Source organism: Cuculus canorus, chromosome 24 (assembly GCF_017976375.1).
Source record: "Cuculus canorus isolate bCucCan1 chromosome 24, bCucCan1.pri, whole genome shotgun sequence".
Taxonomy (NCBI): Eukaryota; Metazoa; Chordata; class Aves; order Cuculiformes; family Cuculidae; genus Cuculus; species Cuculus canorus.
In genome coordinates, this window is record NC_071424.1 from 1,399,012 (window position 1) to 1,417,994 (window position 18,983).

The 18,983-nt window shown below is 48.5% G+C and overlaps 1 protein-coding gene across 8 annotated transcripts; it reads left to right on the forward strand.

The window, feature by feature from the left end:
* The first annotated feature begins 175 nt into the window (after positions 1 to 175).
* Positions 176 to 18,975, forward strand: LOC104061881 (interleukin-20-like). Of its 8 annotated transcripts, none has more exons than XM_054087964.1 (10): positions 200 to 301; positions 3,096 to 3,174; positions 3,620 to 3,697; positions 4,873 to 5,032; positions 5,474 to 9,988; positions 10,515 to 10,712; positions 10,824 to 10,889; positions 14,420 to 14,572; positions 15,264 to 15,338; positions 15,467 to 18,975. In XM_054087964.1, the coding sequence occupies exons 6-10, from the start codon at positions 10,554 to 10,556 to the stop codon at positions 15,542 to 15,544; spliced, it is 531 nt and encodes a 176-aa protein (XP_053943939.1). In that variant the 5' UTR covers positions 200 to 301; positions 3,096 to 3,174; positions 3,620 to 3,697; positions 4,873 to 5,032; positions 5,474 to 9,988; positions 10,515 to 10,553; the 3' UTR covers positions 15,545 to 18,975. The 8 variants fall into 8 exon arrangements, with proteins under 8 accessions (XP_053943944.1, XP_053943939.1, XP_053943946.1 ...); XM_054087971.1 differs by lacking the exon at positions 200 to 301 and having other exon boundaries at positions 2,914 to 3,174; positions 5,474 to 9,795; positions 9,936 to 9,988; XM_054087966.1 differs by lacking the exon at positions 200 to 301 and having other exon boundaries at positions 2,914 to 3,174; positions 5,474 to 8,290; positions 9,229 to 9,988.
* Positions 18,976 to 18,983: the final 8 nt, after the last annotated feature.

Consider the following 18,983-nt stretch of genomic DNA (forward strand, 5'->3'; position numbering starts at 1 on the left):
TAAAGCATTCTTCTGCTTGAATTTAAGGTGGCCTCGCTCGAGTTATCTGCAGCTTGTCTGGTGGCTTTGCCTGCTAGAAATGAAAACCTTATGCATGCAGCCCATTGAATCTCTTACATATTGAATCTCTTACATATTGAATCTCTTACATACTTTCTTTTTCATCAGGCGAGTGATGAAACGGTTGAAATGGATGGAAGTGGCTGAGGGGAAACTCACTTGCCTCAATATTTGCCTCGCAGAAGAATCAGGTGCTTGGATTGATTTCGAAGTGTTTCATAACCAGCGGATTTGCATTCTGGTTTGTATCATTTTGTTTATTTCTTTTTATTCTGCCCTAATTGCAAGGTTCCTTTCTCACTTACTGGTAGATTTCTGTGTGTAAAAGACAATGGATGTTGGCTCTATAAGGTCAGTGACGAGAATTTGGGTTACCTGAAGCAACTTTTAATGTTCCCTCATAGATTCAGATAGAGAAGGGGCAAGAAAAAATAAAAGGAGGTCTTCATCGTGGAAGAAAATAAGAAATGTGCAAATATAGAATGATGGTAACTAAGCAAAATCATCAAAGGCAGAAATGAGATCTTTGAGACTTCTCTACTTTGGGCTTCTTGCAGTCTTTGTTTTCTTCAGGGACGTAATAAATAGAGGCTGATCTGCTGTGAGTTGATGGCACAAGTTTTGTCCCCCAGCTCAAGTGTTTATTCACTCAGGCGTTTGGAGTTCTGCATGGATTGCTTTTCCTAAGCCACTTGTTGCTGAGATTACTGCATCGTTGGGAATTTAGAGCTTCTCTGAGCTCCGGTGATCTTCTATTGGAGAAACACCAGATAGAAACCAAGGGAAGAAATTGGTCGCCGATCTGGTGAGACGGGTGATGGTTGTGGCATAATCCAAGCCAAGCGGGATCTGTGGAGGAGATATAATAACTGAAATACTTGTAAAAAAAAAAATGTTCTTGCTCCTTTTAGCCATAAATATAAACCAGAGGCATTGCAACAGTTGCAGGTTTTACATTTAACTTCATATTTTCAGCAGAGAGCTGCCAGCCTCGTGCAACGAGTGGGGGACGAAGCGCTGATCTCTCCTTTCCCCACAGGCAGGAGACAGCTAGCAGAGGAAGTTCACAAGATCTTTTTCCTTCTTCTTCTTGTTCTTCTTTCCTTCTTCTTTTTTTTTAAACACCATTTTCAGCAAGTGGGATTTTCCAGCATTCTCGTTCATCTTCCACTTCCTAATTACAGCCTTCAAAGCCTGCGTGGAAAGGAATCGTCAGAAAAGGACTTCAGCGGCTGAAATCATTACTGAAGTCAATCTTCCTTGGAATCCCATGAAAATATAAAACCTGGGCAAACTGCGTAAGAAACATAAAAGACAGCACGGCTGAGAAAGAAGGGGACAGACTCTTTAGCAGGGCCTGTTGTAACGAGACAAGGGGAAATGGTTTTAAACTAAAAAAAGGGAAGATTCAGACTAGATAGAAGCAGGAAATTATTTACAGTGAGGGTGGGGGAGGCCCTGGCCCAGGTTACCCAGAGAGGTGGTAGAAACCCAATCTCTGGAAGCACTCCAGGTCAGGTTGGATGGGGCTCCGAGCAACCTGATGGGGTTGAAGGTGTCCCTGTTCACTGCAGAGAGGTTGGACTGGATGGGCTTTAAAGTCCCTTCCTTCCAAACCATTCTATGATTCTGACTAGAGAAGACAAATGGTTGTGACTTGCCAGCAAGAGCTCTTTTCTGTTATCTTTGCCCTCTCTCTCTGCCTTTGAGCCGGGGCAGGCAGAGCTCCCGTCCCTGCTGGCCGTTGGTGTGCCTCTGCGTGGGTTTGTGTGCATCCAGCACCACCGAAACCAGCTTTGGCCCCTCATGGTTGTGAAATTGAGACCGAGTCCCGCGTTAAAAAGTACTCAAGGCAATATTAACCCAGCCAAAACCGAAACCCGCGTTCAAGAGCTGGGTTATGTACAGAATCCACAGCTAATTTACTGAAACATTAGTTTCGGTTTTGGTGAAAGCTAAATCTATGACAGCTCTGCCTGGCTATTGGAGTGATTCATTTGCTCCCCAGATAATTAAAAAATTGAGCTGATAGCAGCAAGCACTCAGTTTCTCCTCTATTAGGCATCATTTATTGCCTGCACCGTCAGCACTTTTCGCTCTCTGGGGCAAACCCAGGCACTGTGTGGGACACCCGGCTCAATCGCTTGCTCAAATCTTGGGTCAAACCCAGTTTTATATAAAAAAAGTCATGTGTGACTTTTGGGTGTCGGATTGGTTTTTAGTTCTTCCAAAAATGAAAATGAGAGGGGCACGAGGTGGGTGATACGTACATGCATTTCAGCAGACCAAGGTCTGGCATCTGCCGTGCCGCTGCCTGCAGCCCTGTGCTGGCCCTGGTGGTGTCGGTCTCAGTGGCAGCAGCAGCCTGTGTGGAAGATATTTCTTCTCTCTCCTGAGCATCACTGTGTTGTTTGAAAACCCAAGTCATTCAAAGCTCTGTCTGAAGCTTTGGAGAAGGAAGTGGGGGTGGTTTCATATTTCAACAATAAGCAGCCCCTCTCTCTAACAGTGACCTTGCCAGCTCTGCCTGGTGGATCTTAAGAGTCTTTGGTCTGCGATTGCTTCCCTGGTTAGCCCTGATACCTCTGCACATGTGCTATTGTTCTGTTCTGTGAAGTTCTTTTTCTTTTTAAACCTCTCCGTGCTCCAGACAGAAGGCTCCCCGCAGCCTTCTCTTCTCCAGGCTGAACAACCCCAACTCTCTCAGCCTGTCCTCATACAGGAGGTGCTCCAGCCCTCACATCATCTCCGTAGCCTCCTCTAGACTCGCTCCAACAGGTCCATGTGCTCCCTGTGCTGAGGACTCCAGAGCTGGATGCAGGGTCTCACCAGAGCAGAGCAGAGGGGCAGAATCCCCTCCCTCACCTATTAATCCCACTGGATGCAGCCCAGGATATGATTGGCTTTCTGGGCTGGCTCCAAGTGCACAATCCCTCTCCTTGCAATGAGTTATTTTCTTCAATATTGGTAATTTTACCTTTGTTTCTGCTCTGATTCTCTCTTCCATGTCTCTTTTATATTGCTCACTTTCCAAGGTACAAACTTTCCCCGTCAACACCATAACCCAGTCTCCGCGGGAGTCCCCCAGGAACAAGAGAAGCCTCACGATGGCTGGTAATGTAAATTATCATTGTAGTGCTAATTGCAAGAGAGAAAAATATTTAAACATTGAAGCAGGAGTAGTAAACAGACCTGAATTCTGTAGGAAAGGTGTGCAAGGGGGCTTCTTGTGGCTTTTGAAAGTGGAAGTTCGATTTGCTTAGATCGTTTTTCATATTCATCACTCGCAGCTCTCTCCCTCAGAAACACCTTTCAAGAAAGTTTCATTTCTTTGTGAAGTATTGGTCCTCTCAGCAGCCGTGCAGGTCAGCAAGAGCATGGCTCGGGCAGCTCGAAATCTCGGCTACACTTCAGCGTTTTCTTCTTCTATACATTGGCATCACCACTTGCTTAAAGAAGCCCAATTACTAATGTGTTGAATGCCCACATCAAAAAGCTTCTGAAACCTCTTGGGAACTGAGAAAGCCTCATTTCTTAATGTGTTTCATCTCATTGGCAGATTTGACTCTTTGCAATAGGTGCACATTTGGAGACCGTTGCAAATCAGCATGGATGCTGCTCTCTACGTTGTTCTCTTGTGAGTGCTCCTGTCTGTCACCAACGGCAGGGCAGCGTTTCTCAGGCAACTGTACCTCAAGTTTTGCTGAAGTAGTCAGCTTAGCGTGGTAGGGATGAAAAGAAATAACAAACCATCAAAACTCACTTTCTGACTGGGAAATCTTGTTGAAATGATCGCAGAAGTGTGACATGCATTCGAGCCTGGAGGCTGCGAAGGTTTTTGATAATTCTTGAGCTGTTACAGTTTTCAAAGAATCAAAAACCATGGAATGGTTTGGGTCAGAAGGGACCTCAAAGCCCACCCAGTCCCACCCCCTGCCATGGGCAGGGACACCTCCCACTGGCTCAGGGGCTCCGAGCCCCATCCAACCTGGCCTGGAACCCCTCCAGGGATGGGGCAGCCACCACTGCTCTGGGCACCCTGGGCCAGGGCCTCCCCACCCTCAAAAAACATTTCTCCCCAAGATCTCATCTCCATCTCCCCTCTTTCATCTGAAAACCATTCCCCCTCATCCTCTCCCTGCCCTCCCTGATCCTGAGCCCCTCCCCAGCTTTCCTGGTGCCCCTTTCAGTACTGGAAGCTGCAATAAGTTCTCCTCAGAGCCTTCTCTTCTCTGGGTGAACAACCCCAACTCTCTCAACCTGTTCTTATTTTGGGAAGAAAATTTCCTAAAAGCAATTTGATTCTCCAGCTGGTTCTTGACGTTAGCTGGAATGTGTTGAACTCCCCTGGGCTGGTCCCTAGCGTCACACACAGCTCGTCCTCTTGCCCAGCTGGAGCAGAGCAGCACTTTGGTGGGACTCATGACTTCGTGAGCCCGGGCTTTGCAAAGGAACTGCTGGGCACACAGGATAGAGGACTATTGGACAGTTGAAGGAAAGCTAGCAGGAGCTGCTCTTTAGCTGTATTATGAAACTCTAAAGACCTGCGAGATGCATTTCCCTTTGGGGAAGATGCCATTTGTGATAACCAAAATGTGAGTTCACATTTTATCGAAAAAGGAGAAGCAAGTATCTCATGTTCAACGCCCTCCACCCTGGTGACTAAATTGATGGTTTTCTGAAGAACAGATGTTTCAGTGTAGAAGATCCTCCACTACGATTTTCCCTTTCCACAAAGGTGAATCTTAGTGGGGTGGGATGGAAACACTCTTTCATTGCGTTGTGTTTTTTTTTTTAATTCAACCTGTTTAGGTGAAATCCTGGCTTGGTGGCAGCACTGCCCTCTGAGTCACGCAGCCGAGTGTCGCATCTGCTCCATGAAGGCAGTGGCTGAAGTAGACTCATTTTCTGTGATGCACAGCCCAGCTCAGCCAGGATCATGACCAGGCTGGGGACAGCAAGCAAGGACAGGGTGAGTAGGGGCCACCCACAGGGATGGGTGATGCTCCGCAAGGGGAGGTGGCTCTGTCTCCTTTCTGATGAGACACACACCTGGGGACAACCCCGGGCTGGGCTGCAGGTAGCAAGAAAAGAAACAGCTCCAGACGGACAATCATGGGTGATGTTCTAAATCGTGATTCAGACATTGGCTTGAGGGTAGGGACACTCTCCCAGCCTCTCCCGAAGCCTCTCAGAAGTGGGAAAGCAGCTGCTCTGCCCATGAGGGGAGTTCCTGAAGCTGCTGAGGGCACCATGAACCACTCAGGAAGAAATCCTGGAAAACAACCGGAATTTCGCTCCAATGGCTTTGAACCCCCCTTGTGCTTGGCTGAATAAGAGCTGTGTTTCATTAAGCTGAGCTGTGCTCAGCCTGTCGCTCCCTAAAAGGCGGTACTCTGTGTTTGATTTTCAGAATTAATCAAGTGGTTATGGTTAAAAACGTGACCGAGAAGAGGGCCCTCAGTGTACCACACCTATCAGCCGATAAATCCTTGCCGAGTTGTTTTCTGAGTCATTTGATGACTCTACCGAGAAAAACAATTTTTTTTTTACTTTTGTCAGCAGCGTTACAGAGCTGAGGCTGAGCCTGCAAGGTAAGCGGTCCCCTGCTTTCCCTCGATAACTAACCACACTCGTTAAGAAGGAGAAGAGCACCTTTCGGAGGTTGGGAGAGGGCGCTGGCAGCCGTGGAGCACATCTCCATCGCCAAGCGCGTTGGTGCAGAAGCTAATGGAAAGAGTGACGATGGGGCACTGACACCCGTCGGAGTGCTGCTGTGAATCCCTGGGGGTCAAAAGGACCGCGCCAGCTGAGCACTTGTTCAAACAAGATCTGAAATAGGCTCTGGATGGGAGGGCCAGGGGATTGCTTGTCAATTAAAGCTCTGATTTTTGAGGCTCTGGGAGCTACTCAGAGCTGCAGCACTGAGACAGTCGGTCTTCCCCTCAGCTCCCAGCCAGGATTCAGGCAGGGCTGTCTGACCATGTACCCCCCTGCGAGTGTGTAAGGAATTACTCCAGTGCGTAACAAACAGGTGGAAACATCTTCTTCTGCCTGTGGAAACAGAATTCTGTTCTTTGGACAAGAGGTTTGGTGCGTTACGGTCTTCCCTGGCATTTTTATTCCAGGTGGCTGAGTTGGTTTTGGGGGATCTGTTCCTGAAGGATGTCAGGAAGAGTTCCTGAGGTCATCTGTTGTTGCTGGACTTATTAAGCTTCGATTTTTCTTTCATTAGAATTAGTGGAGGCTTTTCTGTCATTCACACTGTTCGGTTCCGGGGATCTGTGCGCAAACCACTATCAGCTTCACATCTGAAATGCTGGTGTACCTTGAGCTGCTGTGAAATATGAGTAACAACAAGAAATGGCGAACAAATAATGGTCTGTAAAGTATTATCTGATCTTGTATCATGAAAGTACATTAAAATGTACTCTTGAAACTGGTGCCTTATCTCTGAAACACTTTACAGGAAACCTGGTGTTAGCGTGTGGTCAGTTCGTGGCAGCGCGGCTCCTTCAGGTCAGAATGGCTTGGGGTTTTTTGAAGGATGTTTTAGGATAAAACTAGAGCTTTTTGATTTTTCACAGAATCATAGAATGGTTTGGGTTGAAAGGGACCTTAAAGCCCATCCAGTTTCACTCCCCCTGCCGTGGGCAGGGACGCCTCCAGGCTGCTCAAGGCCCCATCCAACCTGGCCTTGAAAGTCAGTATTTGAAGCAACCAAACGTGGAGCCTGGTCAGGATGGGTCTCTGAGTGGGACTGCAGTGTCTCGCAGTAAGGGCCGCGGTGCTCCCAGTGCTGGAGCAGCACCGGGAGATGCTGCTGGGTTTCCCCGATGCGAGCAGACGTTGGTGAGTAGGTGTCTTGTCTACCGTCACACTTCCAGGCTCTCCAGGAATTTCTGCTTCGTCAGTCATTTCAACAAGCCGTTTGTCTGCAGCAGTCTGGTGCTTTCTGCTGTTATAAGGATGTTTCTTTCACCACACGAACCATAGCAGCTCTACACGGTAGCGATGATGCGAGCGGGGCCGCCAGCTTGGCAGGGTGAGGCTGAGCATCGGATCCGTCCGCGGACGGAGCTGCTGAGAGACCGAGCAATCCAAGGAGCTTCTCTGAGGGTTTTTTTCCACGCTGCACCAGAGACCTTCCCTTCAGCCTCACCCAAGTGACACCTTTTGTGCCTTTCTGAGTTGCATCGCTATAGATACGAGATGTGCGGGAGCTGTGCTGCTCACCACGGACTTTGTGTAAATGATTTCTCAGACAAGCTAACAATACGTGAGGCTTAGTTTTCAATTCCCTGGCACGGTGGCAGCTGGCTAGCAACCCTCTCTGCTGCCTTTGCTTGTTGTTGTTTGGGTTGTAACTACTTCTAGTGTGCCCTTGTCACAACGTGCCTACCATAAAATGCCAAGGGAGGAGCCCTCCTCTGTTAGCTGGGAGTTGCCTGGAAGGTTTCCCTGGGAAAGGGCCACTTCCCTGCACCCATCGGGCTCTCCCAGCGTTGCTGCGTGTAAAAGGCTTAATAATTCTGAGAGTGCCTTCGGGAGTCAGTTCCCATTTCACTCTCTGAGCTCACCTGCATCGTCACGCTGCTGTGTTTCAGAAATCCCTGTTTTTCCTTTCCCTCTTCCTTCCCAGAACAGATGAGGAATGTTGAGCTGTTTCATGGAGGGTATTGTCATGTGTGGCAGGTTGATGAGAGCCTCCCTTAGACCAGCTGCCCACGGAAAGCCAAGCCTGGGTGATTCGCTTCCATTGGGACTGAACCCAGCGCACGCCAACATCCGTGCTGATGCCATCCCCTCTGCTCCAAAAAGCGAAGGTTGGGGTCATCCATCACCATCATCGCATACAGAGTTTTTCACTATCTGTGGTTAACTGGATTGTCGCCCACCTCTGACGTGGTAACTCTCCTCGTCGCCCTTGTGGGGAAGGTCATGCTATCGCCGCTGCCTTGCAAGTGGTTGGTGACAGCACAGCGAGGCCAAGGGACACCCACGCCAAGGTCTGCAGTGGAGCAAAGCCCTGGACCCCATCAAGAACATTCCATTTCTCTTCCCCAACCACCCCAGCACCTTTCCTCCACCAGCCCAGCTGGTAATTTTTAACCCACGTCTGTTTCTTGCCTGCTGGCATTTGGCTGATCTGCCGTGAGCGTCAGTTCAGTTACCAAAAGGAAAAATAGAAAAAGAAATCCCTTCTTCTCATCTCAATTTACATAATGATGTAAGAAAGCATTGCTTCTTCCCTCGTTTCCTCACCGAGGCTGGGTGTGCACCCGGCTGCCTGGGAACGCTGCCGGTGCCGCTTCCTCTGCTCCACGCAAAACTTGTGCTGCAACGACAGGGAGCAGCCGGGAATTGGGGGAGGAAGGCAGAGCCCAACTGCCTTGTGCCGCTGAGGATCCCTCCAACACCTCAGCGAGGGCAAATGCAACCGGCTGCAGATTGGGACCTGCCTTTTGGCTGGTTTACAGCGGTGAAGGCACAGGGGTGAGGGAGGCACGTTTGGTGCGTTTGGGGTAGTTTCAGCAATACCCTGTGCAATAGTGTGACTAGCCTGGGCATAAAATCTATTTGCCTAGTCTTCCCCTGCTGACGGATACGCGCTCAAGATTGAACTTGGTTATCAATAAATTACTCACGCAGCGAAACTTTATATAACACGAGATATAACTGCATTGCAACAGGCACACTCAGGCTCCCGCTCTCACCCAGCGCATTGCTTCTGCTTCCAAGGTTGTCTATGGAATTAGGGGTTGTTTTGGCTACCTCCATGCCCTTTAAGTCTATCTGACCTTCCCTTCTGGGTACGGGTAGTCCAAGAAGTTTTTTAACTGCTCAGTTTTTGATTGTAGATTGGACTCGGCTGTCTTTAAAGGGGTTACAGAAGCAGCCAAACTGTCCTAGGAGCCAAAAGCGTGGTGAACCAGCCTGGGTTTTTGCACCAGTGCTGCCACATTTGCGTGCAGGCAAAACCCTGGTTGCTGGGGACAGTCTGGAGCTGAAACGTCAGTGTGAGATTGTGCCTGGTCTGCTTGAGGACCTTGGCTTCATCGTTTTTTCTCAGCAGGGTAGCCATAGACTTATCCGCAAGCAAAGACTGACTGCAAAGACTTCCCTGCTCCTCTGGGCTTCTTTGAGTGGAATTTATGTCCTTTGCAGGCTGGTGGCTTTGGGCTGTGCATAAACATCACCAACATTACCCATGCTGCTGGAAACCAAGTGACTTCTGGCACTGAGGTGGGCGCAGTGTCATCGCAAAGCTGTGCCCTCTCCTATGTGCCGTCTCCAGTCTCCAAATACCAGGAATATGCTAATGGAAAGAAGTGTCCACCCGCCTGCGGAACAAGCCTGAGAGCAAGGTTCCCCATTCCTGGTGGGTGAAGGCCCCATGTGGAGAAAGGTCTTGCCAACATTCTGAGCTATTTTAACAGCACATCATGTCCTGTTGCCAGAAACCCTCCTACTTTGGGGGTTTGGACCACTGGCATCCTGAGGGGGTGATGCCACTCTGCTTCCCGCACCCCAACACCTCCATGGGAGCCATGAACCTCACCAAGCAGGGCTTGGCAGCGCCGCTCCGTGCCAGGGGTGACCCCTGAGCTTGACGTTTTGGGGATGGAACCCCCAGGATGGTCTCTCCGCTTGATTGCGTCCTTCTTCCCGAATGAGAAATGACACAGCAATGCCAAGATTTCCCGCCTCCGTAGGACAGGGAAACACCTGTGGGTAAGAGTTGGTCCCTTTCAGTAGCTCATTAATTCAGCAGATTACAAAGGGAAATACAAGCTGGGGAAAGCAAGAAAAATCCCAAAAGTTAATCCAAGAGTTATTTCCTCCCGGTACCTGGATAAAAACGTTTTCTCCAGAGCTCTTCAGGTCAGACGCCGGCGGGACAGGTGAACCCACATCAAAGGACGAGGTAAGATACTGGTTTTGTCCTTCTGTGCTTGTGCACATTTCCTTTTGCTCCTGTAATGAGTCTCTGAAAGGCTTTTTCAGTATTAACCTTAATTTTCAGTGCTAACAGAAGTCGCGTTTGAAGTTATTTGAAGCTATTTCTGAGGGAAAGCAGTTTCTTTTGTGATCAGACTTTCAGTCGCAGTTGCCTTCTGATGCTTCTGGGTCAGGAGAGGTTTGAAAATTTAATGTAGCTGTATTTATTTTTCTCATGGAAATTTTTCAGCCGAACCTTGTCTATTTACATGCAACTTTTACTGTTGTTTTCTTTTCTTTTGCTTCTTTCGACATCTAAATATTTGGTTTTATTTGATTTTTTTTTTCTCTTGCGCTTGAGGAATGAAGAAGGGGTGGAGACGCTGCTGGGCGTGGGTTTTTTACTACATGTGTACCTGCACCGGTACTATATAAAACTTGTATATTTTCACAACTACTGCAATTATATTGTTTAGGAAAGATAGCAAAGCAATATCATCTTCCTTGAACAGATCTCCCAGGCAACGGTCGTGCTTCCATCCTGCAGCAAGATGAAGGGATCCCACTTGTTCCTCTGCCTCTTCTCAGCGTCGTGCTGGGTGAATTTGATGCTGACCGCCGGGAATAAAATCTTCCACTTGGGAGCCTGCAGGGTTTCAATGAGCGTGACTGAGATTAGGTCTGGTTTCACCGCAATTAAAGCTAACATCGTAAGTATTGCTCTGGGCTCTTGTGGAGCCAGGGAAGCTCTTTAGTTGGCTGCTCCTGAAACCCCTCTGGAGCCAGCAAGTGCATCAGCATCTCTGTCTTCTCCCATGCAGCAAGCCAGAGATCCCATCAGGACCCTCAGCATCTTGTCTCACCCACGCTCTCTGCACAAGGTTCAGGTAGGTGTCCTTGCGCCCTTCCCAGTTCTTCTCTGAATCATCTTGACCAGCGAGCATCCTAACACCAGTCCGGAGGGGTTGTAGCTCAAGGGAAGTTGTTCAACACCATGACTGCTTCTAAGTTCTTGTGAAACACAAGACACCACAGGTCGGGGAGGATAAAGTGACGCGAATCATGTATGTGAAAAGAGGTGGGTGTCCCACTGCTGGTTCCGGCACTGGGCTTTCACCCTGACTCTCTTTCCAGAAATGGTGGGCAGAGATTTCTTTTTTTTTGTTGCATGTGATGCCCCAGTTACAGGAGCTTTATCTGCCACCTCTGTTGGTGGAGACATAGCAAGGTGAATCAGAATTTGGGTAGGAACCTCTTAAGGAATCCAAAACTAGCTGAAAGTGATCTTGGGAGGTGAAATATATTATAAATAATTATTCTGCAGATCTCTAACGCTCTAAGGCACTGGGCATGGTCAACTGCTTCAGTTCTTAGCCTCTAATACCCAGCTACAAAATCAGCTAATTATTTTGGGTGACTCAATGAGAGTTGCTGAGGATGGATCTCTAAATCTCTGCCTCTTGTCCTAGTGGGAGACTTTAACTTTCCGGATGTCTGCTGGGAGTACAATACAGCAGAAAGGAAACAGTCTAGGAGGTTCCTGGAGTGCATCGAAGACAACTTCCTTGCACAACTGGTTAGCGAACCAACAAGGGAGGGTGCCTTCCTAGACCTGCTGTTTGTGAATAGGGAAGGTCTTGTTGGGGATTTGACGGTTGGAGGACGCCTGGGATTAAGCGATCATGAGATGATAGGGTTTTCAGTTCTAGGTGGGATTAAGAAGGGGGTTAGCAAAGCAGTCACATTAAACTTCCAGAGGGCAGACTTTGGCCTGTTCAGAAGGTTGATTAGCAAAGTCCCGTGGGAAACAGTCCTTCAGGGCAAGGGAGCCCATGAGGGTTGGGCGCTCTTGAAAAATGAAATCCTATCAGCTCAAGAGCAGGCCATCCCTGTGTTCCGGAAAAGGAGCCGGCGGGGGGAAAAGCCAGCTTGGTGGAGCAGGGTGATCTCAAGATGCGTCAATAAGAAAAAGAAGCTCTATGTGCTCTGGAGGAAAGGACAGGCATCTTGGGTGGACTACAGGGACGAAGTGAGATCGTGCAGGGAAAAAATCAGGAGGGCCAAGGCCCAACTAGAATTAAAACTCGCTAAGTCTGTGAAAGACAACAAAAAGTCTTTCTACAAGTACATTAACAGGAAAAGGAGGACGAGGGAGAATATCCAGTCTCTAGTGGATGCAGAAGGAATAACAGTGACAGGGGATAAGGACAAGGCTGAGGTACTTAATGCCTTCTTCGCCTCAGTCTTTAATAGCAAAGAAAGTTGTTCCTTCTGTTTACAAATCCAAGAGTTAGAGGGGCAGATTGAGGCTCCCGTGATCCAAGAGGAGGCGGTTAGAGACTTGCTTGCCCAGCTAGACGTCCACAAGTCTATGGGGCCGGATGGGATCCACCCAAGAGTATTGAAGGAACTGGCGGATGTCCTTTCCAAACCCCTATCCATCATCTTCCAGAGGTCCTGGCTGACTGGGGAAGTTCCACTAGACTGGAGGCTGGCTGATGTTGTGCCCATATACAAGAAGGGTTGCAGAGAGGATCCGGGGAACTACAGGCCTGTCAGTCTCACCTCAGTGCCAGGGAAAGTCATGGAACAGGTAATCTTGAGTGCTATCATGAAGCACACGCAAGAGAACCGGGTGATCAGGCCCAGTCAACATGGGTTTACAAAAGGCAGATCTTGCCAAACTAACCTGATCACCTTCTATGACAAAATCACTCAACTACTGGATGGGGGAAAGGCTGTGGATGTAGTCTTCTTGGACTTCAGTAAAGCCTTTGACACAGTTTCTCACAGCATTCTGCTTCAGAAACTGTCAGCCTCTGGCCTGGACAGGCGCACACTCTTCTGGGTTGAAAACTGGTTGGATGGCCGGGCCCAGAGAGTGGTGGTCAATGGAGTTAACTCCAGCTGGAGGCCAGTCACAAGTGGAGTTCCTCAGGGCTCAGTACTGGGTCCAGCTCTGTTCAATGTCTTTATCAATGACCTGGATGAAGGCATTGAGTGCACCCTCAGCAAGTTTGCAGATGACACTAAGCTGGGAGGAAGTGTCGACCTGCTGGAGGGTAGGGAGGCTCTGCAAAGGGATCTGAACAGGCTGGACTGCTGGGCCGAGACCAATGGGATGAGGTTTAACAAGACCAAATGCCGGGTCCTGCACTTGGGGCACAACAACCCTATGCAGCGCTACAGACTGGGGGAAGAATGGCTGGAGAGCTGCACAGAAGAGAAGGACCTGGGGGTGCTGGTTGACAGCCGACTGAACATGAGCCAGCAGTGTGCCCAGGTGGCCAAGAAGGCCAATGGCATCTTGGCTTGTATCAGAAATGGGGTCACCAGCAGGTCCAGGGAGGTTATTCTCCCTCTGTACTCGGCACTGGTGAGACCGCACCTCGAATACTGTGTTCAGTTCTGGGCCCCTCACCACAAGAAGGATGTTGAGGCTCTGGAGCGTGTCCAGAGAAGAGCAACAAAGCTGGTGAGGGGGCTGGAGAACAAGTCTTATGAGGAGCGGCTGAGAGAGCTGGGGTTGTTTAGCCTGGAGAAGAGGAGGCTGAGGGGAGACCTTATTACTCTCTACAACTACCTGAAAGGAGGTTGTGGAGAGGAGGGAGCTGGCCTCTTCTCCCAAGTGACAGGGGACAGGACTAGAGGGAATGGCCTGAAGCTCCGTCAGGGGAGGTTCAGGTTGGATATCAGAAAAAAATTCTTCACAGTAAGAGTCATTGGGTACTGGAACAGGCTGCCCAGGGAGGTGGTCGAGTCGCCTTCCCTGGAGGTGTTTAAGGAACGGGTGGATGAAGTACTTAGGGACATGGTTTAGGGAGTGTTAGGAACGGTTGGACTCGATGATCCAATGGGTCCTTTCCAACCTTGTGTGATTCTGTGATTCTGTGATTCTGTGATCTCCTGGAAAGTCAGTCTAAAATAATTTAGTAGCCTTCCAGTACTGAAAGGGGCTCCAGGAAAGCTGAGAAGGGGCTCTTGATCAGGGAGGGCAGGGATAGGAGGAGAGGCAACAATTTTAAGCTGAAAGAGTGGAGACTGAGGTGAGATCTTAGGCAGAAATGTTTTGCTGTGAGGGTGGGGAGGCCCTGGCCCAGGCTGCCCAGAGCAGTGGTGCTGCCCCATCCCTGGAGGGGTTCCAGGCCAGGTTGGATGGGGCTTGGAGCCCCTGATCCCGTGGGAGGTGTCCCTGCCCATGGCAGGGGTGGGACTGGATGGGCTTTGAGGTCCCTTCCATCCCAGACCATTCTATGATTATCCATTTACATCTAGCATCACCGAAGAAAGCCTTACATGAGGCAGCAACCATGCTTGGTGTTAGAAATGGCTTTTTAGAGCGGTGGGCAGAAGGGCTGGCACCTACAGGTTTAAAGCACTTTGGAAGACCTTTTAAGAATTAAATTTGTTCCCTAAGTCTTCAGACAGGTGCTGCATCGCCCATCACCTCTTCAACTTCTACGTGGACAAAGTTTTCAAACACTGCAAGACTGAGGATTCGTACATCAACAGAAAAATCAGCAGCATAGCCAACTCCTTCCTCAGCATGAAGAGGAAACTTGGGCAATGTGTGAGTCTCAGTTATTGCTAAAGTTAGTTTAATCTGTTATTATTTTTTATATATATAAGCCTTTATTTATATATCTTAATTGATAAAAGTGGTTTTAACAAAAAGGCAAAAAGCTGTGATGTGAAAAGTCCACTGAGAAATTTTTTCACTTGCCCACTTATCAGCCAACTCCCACGTTAGTTCTCAAGAACATAATTTATCCTCTCCATCTGCCTATCAAAGTAAACTGTTCTCAGCAAAAGTCTGATTTAAGGACCTGCAGTCTTTTCACAGATAAACAAGATTTCAGTCTTTACAGTAACCATAGAATCATGGAATGGTTTGTGTTGGAAGGGACCTCAAAGCCCATCCAGTCCCACCCCTGCCATGGGCAGGGACACCTCCCACTGGCTCAGGGGCTCCAAGCCCCATCCAACCTGGCCTGGAACCCCTCCAGGGATGGGGCAGCACCATTGCTCTGGGCACTCTGTTCCAGAGCCTCCCCACCCTCATTTCTTCCTAACATCTAATCTAAATCTTCCCCTTCCAATTTAAAGCCATTCCCCCCTGCCCTATCACTACAGACTCTTGTAAGAAATCTCTCCCAGCTTTCCTATAGGCCTTTGAGCAATTTCCAGCATAATTAGAAAATTATCTCTTTTTTTTAAAAATTAGCCCCCCGAGCTAATGAATTCTATCTTTTTTTTCCTAGCATGAGGAAAACAAGTGCACGTGCGGACAGGAATCCACTGAGAAATTTAAGCAAATACTTGCAAACTATGAGGGCGTAAGTTGAAGAAATTAAGTCTAAGAAATTAAACTAAGTCTAGAAATTAACACAGATATTCAGATTCTCTTTACATCAGATGGCACTCACTGTCTTCATGTACAACTGATTCCTTTCTATCATTTCAGCTGAACGTCACATCTGCAGCAATGAAATCCTTGGGTGAGCTGAACATCTTGCTAGACTGGTTGGAGAAATCTCACTAGAGAGCAGAAGGCATTAACGAACTACCCAGGGCTGGGGCTAACGAAGCTGCTGGACATTGCACACACCAGCACGTACATGAAAATGTACCGTATGAGTGCAGTTTCTCAGTGACTGCAGCTGCGTTGGGTCAAACATCGAGTGTTTTGCTGGCCAAGTACACGGGCAAAGTCTTGCGTTAAGATGGGAGCGTCAAGTTTGATCAAATCGGCACAGCACTCGCTTAGCTGACTTTTATCAAAGGATGCTCTCCAAGGGGAAAAGGCTAAAGGGTTTCTCTTGCTAACAGACATAACCTGAGATCATTTAATAAAGGTATTGTTTAAATTATAACATTTTTGTATAGGGAAATGTATATTCATGCGTGCTGAGTGCCCGCTGGAACTATGTCCGCGTAGCTAATGCTGCAAAGCGCTGCTCATAAATCGGGGCTTCGTCTTAGGTGGCCGCCAGGGCTGCTTGCTCCAGCTGAAACGAGGTGCACAGGATGAGAAATGTTTGTAAGAATAGGTCCTGGTGGGTATGTCAGGCCCTAGAATTCTGTGTTTCCTTTTGAGGTGATATTTTCTGCCTTATCGGTAAAAGAAAACTCTTTATGCAAGAGATGTGGTTGCTGAACAGAAAAAGGTTCTGGTGTGTACGGTGTAATTTGCTGACGTTCAGTAGTAGGTTTTTTGGAACTGTGTTGTACTTACTGTAAATAACCCCCATTTTAGACTCTGCTGAGTCTGTTTGTCAAAATTCTGAGGAATTATGAGTTTCTCGTTGGTGAAACCCTCTGAATTCACCAGGGTGCCCTTTCAGAGGAGATACAGTCACTCCCAGTAATGCTAACATCCCAGAGGTGATGCATCGCTCCTGCCACACCACAGAGACCAAAGCTGACACCCGAGTGACGCTCTATCACCCCAACTTGTCCACAAGACCATTTCCATTGTGCACACTGTATAGCTCTGGTCTGTTTTCGCCCCTTTTCGGTCCTTCTAGTTGCCAGTGGCTGCAGGCACATTGCTGGTACCCACCTGTTCTACGTGCTCTAAATCCTTTTTCCACTGTGTTTTCCCACGTATTGCTGCAGTATTTGACAATGACAGAGGACTAAAGTGTTGATAAATGAACCAAGGCCAGCCAGATCATCTCTCCAAGAAGCCAGGAGGTGATATACGCTCCCAGTGTCAGCGTGAATGCTGCTTGTTAGCATGAGAAGAAATTAGGAAGGAATGTTTTCCTGTGAGGGTGAGAAGGCCCTGGCCCAGGTTGCCCAGAGAAGTCGTGGCTGCCCCATCCCTGGAGGTGTTTAAGGATGGGTTAGATGGGGCTTATGTCCAGTCTAACTCTGCCCCTCTCCAGTTTATCCCCATTGCCCCTCGTCCCATCCCCACAAGCCTTTGTGAACAGCCCCTCCTCAGCTTTCTTGTAGCCCCTTCAGGTATTAGAATTTCTCTTTAAGGTCTCCTCAGAGCCTTCTCTTCTCCAGATTGAACAACCCCAACTCTCAACATTCCCATCCACTCAGCCCAGGGACCGTCCCTTTGGAAATGAGGTGCCAAATGAAAGTGTCAGCGGTGGGAAGGAGCAGGAGCCGCGGCTCAGGGATGCACAATCCACCCACATTTCTCACCCTCTTCATCTCTCATGCAAGTTTAACCCACTCTTGCCGCTCCCAGCGTGGCACGGGAGGAGCAGAGCTGAGGAAAGGCTGCCGGAGGGCAGGTTGAAGAGGAAACAGATTTGCAACGGGAGAGTGAAAGGGGTTTTCTCTTCTCAGAAGTTTCCAAACCTTCGCGTTCTGCTGCAGCTTTATGACTGCTCACCCCCAGGGACGCTTTCCAAGCACACGCCTTTCCTATTGCACTAGAGTAATTCATTCACTTCCAGGAACTCCAGGCGGGCATGGACCTGTCTTGGCCCCTCCATGCCTTTTCCAACATCCAAGCCCCTTCCCAACCGTGCTGCTCAGCAGATGCCGCCTGGGAGATGAGGCAGATAAGCTATAAGCAGACATTTGAGGTCCTGGCCTTGATATCATTGCTGAGGCGATAACTATTGCATCGTGGATGTGAGAGCAGCTCTGAAAACACAAATGCAGGTCTGGGAGGGGAAACAAATATCACTGGAGCTGTTGCTCTCCTGCTTACAGTGAGCAAAGCTCATCTCTGCCCATGTTGTAGGGAGGTCCACGCTTCAGGAATAATTTCATTTTTATACTTGATGAAAACTCTTTAAGCTGAAAGAGGGGAGATTGATATGAGATCTTGGGAAGAAATATTTTGCTGTGAGGGTGGGGAGGCTCAGGTTGCCCAGAGCAGTGGTGCTGCCCCATCCCTGGAGGGGTTCCAGGCCAGGTTGGATGGGGCTTGGAGCCCCTGATCCAGTGGGAGGTGTCCCTGCCCATGGCAAAGGGGTGGAACTAGAAGGGCTTTAAGGTCCCTTCCAACCCAAACCATTCCATGATTCTATGACTGTGTCTGTAGGCTAACACAGAACCGTTGCCTGGCACCTTGTGGAGCTACTGTACCATTTGCATTTTCAAGTGTAGCTAATGTTTTGCTAACAGAAATATTCTTGTGGCGTTACTGTAAGATCTTCAGCTCAGGCTCTACCCTGGGTCATGCTCCTCATTCTTTATGGTTTGTGGCTTGCTAGCAGAGCTGTGTGTAACCAAAACAGGCTCAGCAACTGGAATTCGTGCAGTTTCTGCCCCTTCTTTCCAGAGCAGCTCTGGTCCTCTCAGACACCTCTGCAATCGCTCACTTTGCCAGGCAGGGACCAGCTCATCCCTTTCCTGCTGTTTTGGGGGAAAATTACTTCTCTGCTTTGTTACGACTTCATTGACGTTTCTTCCTAAATCACTTTATCTGCGGGTTATTCAGCTTTCTCTATCAGCATCTCACTGACAGATAGGAGTGTCGTGCTGTTTGGAAAGCCATGCACCAATTGCTTTTCACTGTCGTCTGCTCTCAAAAATAAGACCAGGAGACAACACTCAATTACAGTCATTGTCGTTTCCAGCTGGGTAAGCATGAAGTCAGCCAGGGAAAGTGTATGAGTGACATGTGGCTCAGGTTTGTTAAGCAAAGGGTGGGTTTTCAAGGTCACTCTCAGCGGGGTGGCATTGTGGGAGAGGAGTGTGGATTGGGCTCAGTTGTTCTGACTCCAAGTTAGAAAGAGGTGATCGTTGGTTCAGATGGGAAGTTTGGTCTGTATTATGCAAATATGGTGCTAGTGAACACCAGTGCCTGTTGCCTAATCATCTCTATAGGCTGCTAATAGGTTGTCATCCTAATGAATGTCATGTTGTGATTGATTCCTGTTGTTGTTGGAAATGCACATGAGATGACTCGAAATGCTTCCTGTTTATCTCCATTAATCGTGGGTTGATTCTACCATCCTGTGCCATTTGTGACATCAGATGTGATTCTATAAAGCTGCAGTAAGAGG

Excerpts from the sequence above, each read along its gene's own strand:
- LOC104061881 (XM_054087969.1), top strand. The coding sequence starts at position 10,554 with ATGAAGGGATCCCACTTGTTCCTCTGCCTCTTCTCAGCGTCGTGCTGG. Across the intron at positions 14,573-15,263 it reads AGAGGAAACTTGGGCAATGT|CATGAGGAAAACAAGTGCAC; the intron begins GTGAGTCTCAGT and ends TTTTTTTCCTAG. Across the intron at positions 15,339-15,466 it reads TACTTGCAAACTATGAGGGC|CTGAACGTCACATCTGCAGC; the intron begins GTAAGTTGAAGA and ends CTATCATTTCAG.